General features: G+C 54.0%; 1 protein-coding gene across 1 annotated transcript; it reads left to right on the top strand.

The window, feature by feature from the left end:
• Positions 1-3,364: 3,364 nt before the first annotated feature.
• On the top strand, positions 3,365-8,059 carry SP9 (Sp9 transcription factor). The gene is made up of 2 exons (XM_027557346.1): positions 3,365-5,544; positions 6,553-8,059. The coding sequence occupies exons 1-2, from the start codon at positions 5,524-5,526 to the stop codon at positions 7,975-7,977; spliced, it is 1,446 nt and encodes a 481-aa protein (XP_027413147.1). The 5' UTR covers positions 3,365-5,523; the 3' UTR covers positions 7,978-8,059.

The raw sequence follows: 8,059 nt of genomic DNA, 5'->3' as shown, positions 1-8,059 counted from the left end.
CTCTCAGTCATACTTCTTTTTATTTACTTATTTCTAACAGTGCAACATTAGGAATTGTGATTGGAAATCATATGGCTGGGGGTGGGTAGGGGTAGGGAACACTTGTAGAAGAAAAGCCAAACTTTCTCCAATAGGCATATTAAGTATGCCTAAAGTCCTGTTTCATAACTTGCAGTTGTGTCTCCTCTAAACCCTGGATAAAGGAGAAGTTGGAAGTCTCCTCAAAGGCTGCCTGTGAAAGTGTAAAACTGAGGAAACTAATACGCTGGCAAGGAGAAGCTGATGAATGACCAGAATTCCTTGGTCTTTGGGTTTTTTAAACATATTAACTTAGGGTCTGTGTGAAAAGATTGCTTTAGTGTCTCCAAAGATGGTTCCATGAGAGTTGGCTGAGACAACAAATGTGTTCCATTTTGGTAGAAAAGTGAAGTCACTCAGTTGTGTCTGATTCTTTGCGACCCCTTGGACTGTACCCCACCAGGCTCCTCCATCCATGGGATTTTTCCAGGCAAGAGTACTGGGGTGGGTTGCCATTTCCTTCTCCAGGGGATCTTCCTGACCCAGGGATCGAACCCGGGTCTCCTGCATTGTAGGCAGATGCTTTACCGTCTGAGCCACCAGGGAAGTCCAATTTTGGTAGAAATGCCCTAGAAAAGAAGAAGCCAACATTTGCTTATGTCTAAGACCCCTCTGTAGTAGTTGGTGATGGAGGGGGGTGGGGAGTGAAACCCCAAGGCGAATAGGCCCCCCATAGTTTCCAAGTAAGGCAGTAAACAAATCTATGATGCTTGTCGAATAATCTTCCAATAATTGCAGTCATTAAAATCATCACAGTCTACAGACACCTTCCTTCCTTTGACACACCAGAGTCTTTCATTTAATTGTTCATGCATTTTTGGCTCAGATAAACAGATCAAGGCAGGCTTAAAATATATGGCCCAGATACATCTAGCAGCAGAAAATTAGTTGTGTGGCAAAGGTGTGGAGTGTCCTTAATAGACTAAGGGTTTTCAGATTCTCCAGTAGATCTTAGAGACAAAAAGGATTTGCATCTCCTCCCATCTCTAAAAAGCAGTTACACTTCCGAGGTAGAGAAAAGATGAAAGTTCCAGTGGCCTCTTGAGCCTTTCTGCTTCTTTTATTTGCAAGGGTTGGGATGGAATGAGGGTGTTATAGAACAAATATTAAGTGAAAACTCAGTGGAAGTTGTGGTAGAGTTTCTTAATTTTCAGTTAATTTTCTCCATCCAGTTGATCTCAAGGCTGATGCTTTTAAAAATATAGATCTGTGTCCATGATAAAAGATTCCCTTCTAATTAAAAGCTGCATTTAACTGTCACCCACTATTGACAAACTCCAACTGAGGAAAAGCTTCATTGGACTCAACCTTACCTCTGTACTGGCTTCTTCAGCCCCTGTGGTACACAAGGGCAGCTTTCCCTGTATGTGGGTTTTTTTTGTCGTTGTTTGTTTTGTTTTTTAACTCGTTATTAATGTATCTCCCCAACTCCCACACCGTGCTGACCTGATAATCACTGCTGTAGTGTAGATCATGCAAATGAAAAGCATAATTAATTGTGCGTATTATTCAGAAAGGGAGCCTGGTGGCTAAGCAAATAAATAAAGGCATGCGAGAGGAGGACAGGTCAGATAAATGCCTTTTTTAGGGCCCCTCTCCTGGTCCTCTCCTCGCCCCTGGGCATCCTGGTCTGGGTGGCCGAGGCTTTGACAGCAGCCAGCAGGGCCCAGGCGAGAACCTTCTGTTCCTCCTCTCCCGACACCTCCGCTCCTGCCCACATCCTCAAGTCCCCCCAACTCCACCTCACCTCACCCCACCCCATGCCTGTGCCATATATTCGCAGCTCAACTCTGCGACTGGCCAAAGCTCTTGCGAGACTGGGCAGCCACCTAATATTTCGAGTTATTCAGAAGATAACTGGTCCTCTCCCGTCTCCCGCTGCATCAAGGAGAAGCATCTTTTTTTTTTTTTTTTTTCTCCCTGTGGCGTAGCAGCTCCAATCCTTCGGATCCGCGCTAATGACGGAATTGTTTCCCTGGCTTTGCCTCCTCAACGCAGCAACTTGAGCAGTTGCTCAGATCGAAGCTCTCGGGAGAGGCAAGATGGGGGAAACAATATTTGTTCAAAGGAAGTGAACTCTTCCCTTTAATTACCCTATTCTTCTTTATTAGGATTCTTATTGAAATTTTATTTTGCAAAAAAAAATTATGTTGATTTAACCATAGTGTATTTACCATGTAAATATATTCCAAGATGAAAACGTCACGGATCAATTGTAAAGGACCCGGATACATAATTTTAAAAAATCAGTTTCAGTGTATATGAGGTTCTCACCCCACTTTCGCTGCTCAGTCAGATTTGTTTATGCAGAATCGACATTTAATAGTGCTAATTGCACTCCAGTTAAATTGCCCTGATTGCAGAAAGGGAAGCAATTTTCGTGCTCTCTGTCTGGGTTTGGAAGAAATTGTTTTATATTCACCTCTTTATAAAGAAGTGGAGATAAGGCACCGGGGCCTTTGCACAAATTGCACTTAGGGGCTGACTGGCAGCATTCAGGCGCTATAATAGAGCATTATTTGGCCGTTTTGAATAATGTAAAGCGTTTGCTGAAAGCTATTCTCCTGAAAATTGCTTTAACTTTTAAAAGGGTGATGATTCACTCCAAACCAGGCCTTTGTTACATTGTCATTATTTCCCCAAATGTTTTAACAGTCAGCTCAACACTTCAGCATAACACATTGATCTTTGTTTAAAAACTAGATTTTTTAGAGGAAGAAAAAAAATCTGTCACACGGGGAAAAAAACAAAACAAAACTGGACTTCTGAAAGATTTCCTTGGGCACCCCACCTTAAAGTTGAAGTGCCCAGGGCGTCTGCCCTGCGATCATCTGGAAGATTTTCTAACTTTTATTGTGATCCGGTGATGTGTATCTAAAGAAATATCCGAGTGCCCACGTAGAGTCTGACAGCTGGAACTACGCTGAAAACGCAGGGAGGGGGAGGGGAGAAGAAGGGAGGAAGAGGAAAAGGAGAAGAGGAAGGCAACCCGGGCGCCGGGAGCCCGAGGTACCAGCGTGAATTGTTTTAAATGGTTGACTTGAAAATGTCACCAGTGCTAAGTGGCTTTTTGGATTGTCTTATTACTTTGTCAGGTTTCCTTAAAGAGAGGGTGTGTTGGGGGTGGGGGAGGAGGTGGCTGAGGGGAACCTCCGCGCTTCTCCTCCCCGGGCTGCACTGGGTGAGTCGGCAACGCCTCGCTGCCACTTAACAATCCTTCTATTAGTAAATCGACGCGAAGACTCTACGGGAAGCCGAACACCAGTCTGCTCTCCCAGGGCAGAAGTCACCTGTTGGGAAGGGCTCCCGGGTCCCCCTGCCGGGCTTTCTGGTTCTTCCAGGCTGCTAGGATGCCACCTCAACCCTCCACGCCGAGTCCCTGGGGCTTTTCACACTCCCCCTTCCCCCTCTCCCCTGCCAATTTCTACTACAATCCCCAGGACACAAACCTTCATTAGAGCCGCGCGGGTCTTCTCACTCTCTCTCCCTTCTCTCCTCTTTCTCTGTCGTACTTTACTCGGCCTTTTCGCCACCTTAGACCAAAGTGGGGGGGGCGGAGAGCATTTGAGCCAAGATACTCTAACGAAAAGCAAAGAAAGCAACCCATATACTCTTCTCCACCTACGGAGTGCACCAGGATGCACGCAGGCTCCGCTCAGGGCCAAGAGATGAGCCACGGTGGTCGCACTTTTTGGGTCAAGAGGTACTGTATGCTCCCCCTCCGCAACAACTCGTCTTTTGCACCCAAGCTGTTGAGGTTCGTGGTTTAAAATGTCTTTTAGAGCAGGATGTGGGTTTTCAGGGGGAAATGTGGTACACTAAAACCAGTACCCATGTCTGTCGAGGGCACTGATATTTCTGATTCAAAAGCTGCTCCTGACTACCCTGAAGAAAAAGGGGAGACCCAGAAAGAAGAAAAACACCTCAGCGACTAAGGGGTTCCAGAAGCGTAGTCAGTTGTCTGTCTGAGGACGTGTCTTATCACACGACAGGATCCGAAGAGGACTTTAAGATGCTTCCAGCTTGCAAAATGTGGAGGCGCCCACGTGTGGCCTCGTCCCTGGTACTCACGGACAGAGGTCCGGGGGAGAAGCTCCCTGAGCACGTCCAGGAAAGCAGGGAGCTAGGGGCAAGCCCACCCCTCAAACCGGAGTCCTTGTCCTTCAGAGGAGCCTGTAGGCCCAGGCAGCCTGGAGTGTGAGTGGGTTGGAGCTAGGGCAAGAAACTCGATTCTGGGCTGAAACGTGACATGCAAATCTTCACCGGGTTAAACAAACAGCCGAGCAAGCTGCAGCTTCAGCGGGGGTGGCGGTGGGGGCGGACGCGGCTCGCGCCGATCTCTGTTTCCAAAGTCGTTGCATTGTGAAAATAAGCGGCTTCGTGCAGCGTGTTGTATGGGCTGATGTCTCCCACCCCCATGCCAGCCCCCAGCGAAACCCGGCAGATAATCAGCACGTCCCACTGTTTAGTCATATTTGACAACTGGGTTAACCTGGTATCTAGGCACTGGCAAACGGTACAAAGGGTGCCCTCAATTACCACTTGAAGCTTCGGGTGTGAGTGGCACTTGTATTACCCACTGGGTCAGAGGCCAGAGCGACAATTAGGAAGTCACATAGACCGCTAGGGGAAATGGCGGGATGCGGCAATCTCCCAAGTCTGTGGGTGTAGACCTGGACGAAGAGGCCTATTTCTCTCCTTTCGGAGGAGCCGTCCCTTCACCCCTTCTCCTTAATGTGACTCAGAGTAAAACTGAATCCATTGGGAATCTGGAATCAGGTAGACAAGTGACAATGATACAATCGCGAGCGAGAATGATGGATTCCAGCTGAAGTTGTGCTCCGCAGGCGAGAGCCTGGATACACAAAGTGAGCGTTGACATTTTCATCTCTACTTGGGCCTTGCTCGTGTGGCCTCCGCCTCGGCGCCCCCTCCCCTCCTGTCTCCTTTCCCACAAGTGGAGAGTCGAGGACTGTCAGTCCTAACTTGCATCTTCTCAGGGAGGTCGCGAGGGGGGGTAGTGGTGGGGAAGCTTGTGACTCGGTCTCAGCGATACTTAAACCTGGCTTGGTGAGTGTGTGTAAATTTTTAATTGTGCTGTAATTTCTTCAGTCACCAGTCGGCGACCGCCCCCGCCCCCCACCCCGCTAGCCGCAGTGACTGGCACGCGCCGGGAGCCCGGGCTTGGGCCCCTCGGCGCGTCTGATTGGCTGCTGGGCAGCTCCCGTCTGCTCTGCCTGCGCCCTCATTGGGTAAGAAGCGCAGCCAGCGGCACTTCAAAGCGGGTGCTCCTCGCACTTAGGCTGAGTTTAGCCGGCGGGAGCCCGGAGTCCGCTCGGCGCGGGCGCGGGGACACGGGAGCCGCGCGGAACCCGAATAGTTTTACCGAGCAGCCGCCAGGCTCAGCCTCGCTCCAGGCCCCGCCACGCCACCCAGGGACCTGCTATGGCCACGTCTATACTTGGGGTAAGTCGAAAGTGCGGTATTTGCTTGTTTTAACAGGAGTAATTTTTCGTTATGGCTTCTCCAGGTCGGCGGCTCTGGAGAAACTGTTGCTGCCCGACTGCAGCCTCAGCTTCTTTGAGCACTTTCCACATTTCTGGGATTGATTCTTTCCAAATTATTGGAACCCAGGAGGTGCCTTTGAAAGAAAAGGATTTGTCAAGCAAGTCCTTTCAATATTCGGTTTTAGAGGTTCCTTTTTTCCCCCTGCGTGATTTATATCCCATCCTCCCCCCCCCCCCCTTGCTTAGGGGATTGTTGCAATTACGCGACAGCGGTGTTTCCAGAAAACAGTCTTAATCGTTTTGCAGACCATGTAGTCACGTTAACATTTACACTTCTGCGGCTTCCTAGTTCGTTTATGACTGAAATCCATCGCGGGGGTCGCTTCTGCTCGGATTCTTGTCTTCGTGTGTGTGTGTGTATGTAAACATTTAAAACGTTTTCTATTAAAAAGAATCAAGTCGTAGTCACCCTTGGGAGGAGTGCCCCAAGCTTCCCCCACCCTCGGTCGCTGTTTCAGCCGCCTCTGCCCTCACCTGGTGTTTGTTGCCGATGTGTTTACCTCCGCGCTTCATCCCGAAGGGCGACTTGGGGGCTTCTTTGAGAGGAGCGGGCTTGTGGCGAGCGGAAGGCGAGCGACTTGAGTCCAGTTTGGGGCAGGATATGCAGCGACTGAGGCGGGGAGAACCGACACATCTTTGATTTGTAGCCCCACCGAAGAACAACTTTACAGCTCCGGGACCCTCTCTCTTGGGATTCCCTCTGTCCCGCGTGGGGCGCGGCGGGGCGCGGCGCATCCTCCGCGAGCTCACCGGGAGGAGGCGCGAGTCGGGGGGCCACGACCCCCCGCCCCCCGCCTCGGGACCAGCGGCTGGGGGACGGGGCTGCTCACGGGTGCACTTTGTGTCTTCCTCCCACTTGTTCCTGCCCTCCTCCTCCTTGCTCCCTCCCTCACCCCACCCACTCTAGGAAGAACCGCGCTTCGGAACGACCCCGTTGGCCATGCTGGCGGCGACCTGTAACAAGATCGGCAACACGAGCCCGCTGACGACGCTGCCGGAGTCGAGCGCCTTTGCCAAGGGCGGCTTCCATCCCTGGAAGCGCTCCTCGTCCAGCTGCAACCTCGGGTCCAGCCTCTCGGGCTTCGCAGTGGCCACCGGCGGCCGCGGCTCGGGCGGCCTGGCGGGAGGCTCGGGCGCAGCCAACAGCGCCTTCTGCTTGGCCTCCACGTCCCCTACGTCGTCCGCTTTCAGCAGCGACTACGGCGGCCTCTTCTCCAACTCAGCGGCGGCCGCGGCGGCAGCGGCCGGAGTGTCCCCGCAGGAGGCGGGAGGCCAATCGGCCTTCATCTCCAAGGTGCACACGACGGCGGCCGACGGCCTGTACCCGCGCGTGGGCATGGCGCACCCGTACGAGTCGTGGTACAAGTCAGGCTTCCACTCGACGCTGGCGGCGGGCGAGGTGACCAACGGTGCTGCGTCGTCGTGGTGGGACGTGCACAGCAGCCCGGGCTCGTGGCTGGAGGTGCAGAACCCCGCTGGGGGGCTCCAGAGCTCGCTGCACTCGGGCGCCCCCCAAGCCTCGCTGCACTCGCAGCTCGGCACCTACAACCCCGACTTCAGCTCGCTCACGCACTCGGCCTTCAGCTCCACGGGCCTCGGCTCCTCGGCCGCCGCCGCCTCGCACTTGCTCTCCACCAGCCAGCACCTGCTGGCCCAGGACGGCTTCAAGCCGGTGCTGCCCTCCTACTCGGACTCCAGCGCCGCAGTGGCGGCCGCCGCAGCCAGCGCCATGATCTCGGGCGCCGCGGCCGCCGCCGCCGGGGGGAGCTCGGCGCGCTCGGCCCGCCGCTACTCCGGCCGCGCCACCTGCGACTGCCCCAACTGCCAGGAGGCGGAGCGGCTGGGCCCGGCCGGGGCGAGCCTGCGGCGCAAGGGCCTGCACAGCTGCCACATCCCGGGCTGCGGCAAAGTGTACGGCAAGACGTCGCACCTGAAGGCGCACCTGCGCTGGCACACGGGAGAGCGGCCCTTCGTGTGCAACTGGCTCTTCTGCGGCAAGCGCTTCACGCGCTCGGACGAGCTGCAGCGGCACCTGCGGACTCACACGGGCGAGAAGCGCTTCGCCTGTCCAGTGTGCAACAAGCGCTTCATGCGCAGCGACCACCTGAGCAAACACATTAAGACGCACAACGGGGGCGGCGGGGGCAAAAAGGGCAGCGACAGTGACACGGACGCCAGCAACCTGGAGACGCCCCGCTCCGAGTCCCCTGACCTCATCCTGCACGACTCCGGCGTCAGTGCGGCCCGGGCGGCTGCGGCGGCGGCGGCGGCGGCTGCGGCGGCAGCCTCGGCGGGAGGCAAGGAAGCCGCGTCTGGCCCCAACGACTCTTAGAGATCCGGAGAGAGGCGCGAGGAAGCGAGCGAGCGAGTAGACAACGAAAGCGAGCGAGAGGTTCGGAGGGCAAACGACCGGG

This window comes from Bos indicus x Bos taurus, chromosome 2 (genome assembly GCF_003369695.1).
Source record: "Bos indicus x Bos taurus breed Angus x Brahman F1 hybrid chromosome 2, Bos_hybrid_MaternalHap_v2.0, whole genome shotgun sequence".
Taxonomy (NCBI): Eukaryota; Metazoa; Chordata; class Mammalia; order Artiodactyla; family Bovidae; genus Bos; species Bos indicus x Bos taurus.
This window is presented reverse-complemented; position numbering and strand designations above follow the sequence as displayed.

Coding starts and splice junctions, on each gene's coding strand:
- SP9 (XM_027557346.1), top strand. CDS start 5,524: ATGGCCACGTCTATACTTGGG. Junction 5,545..6,552: donor TGGCCACGTCTATACTTGGG/GTAAGTCGAAAG, acceptor CACCCACTCTAG/GAAGAACCGCGCTTCGGAAC.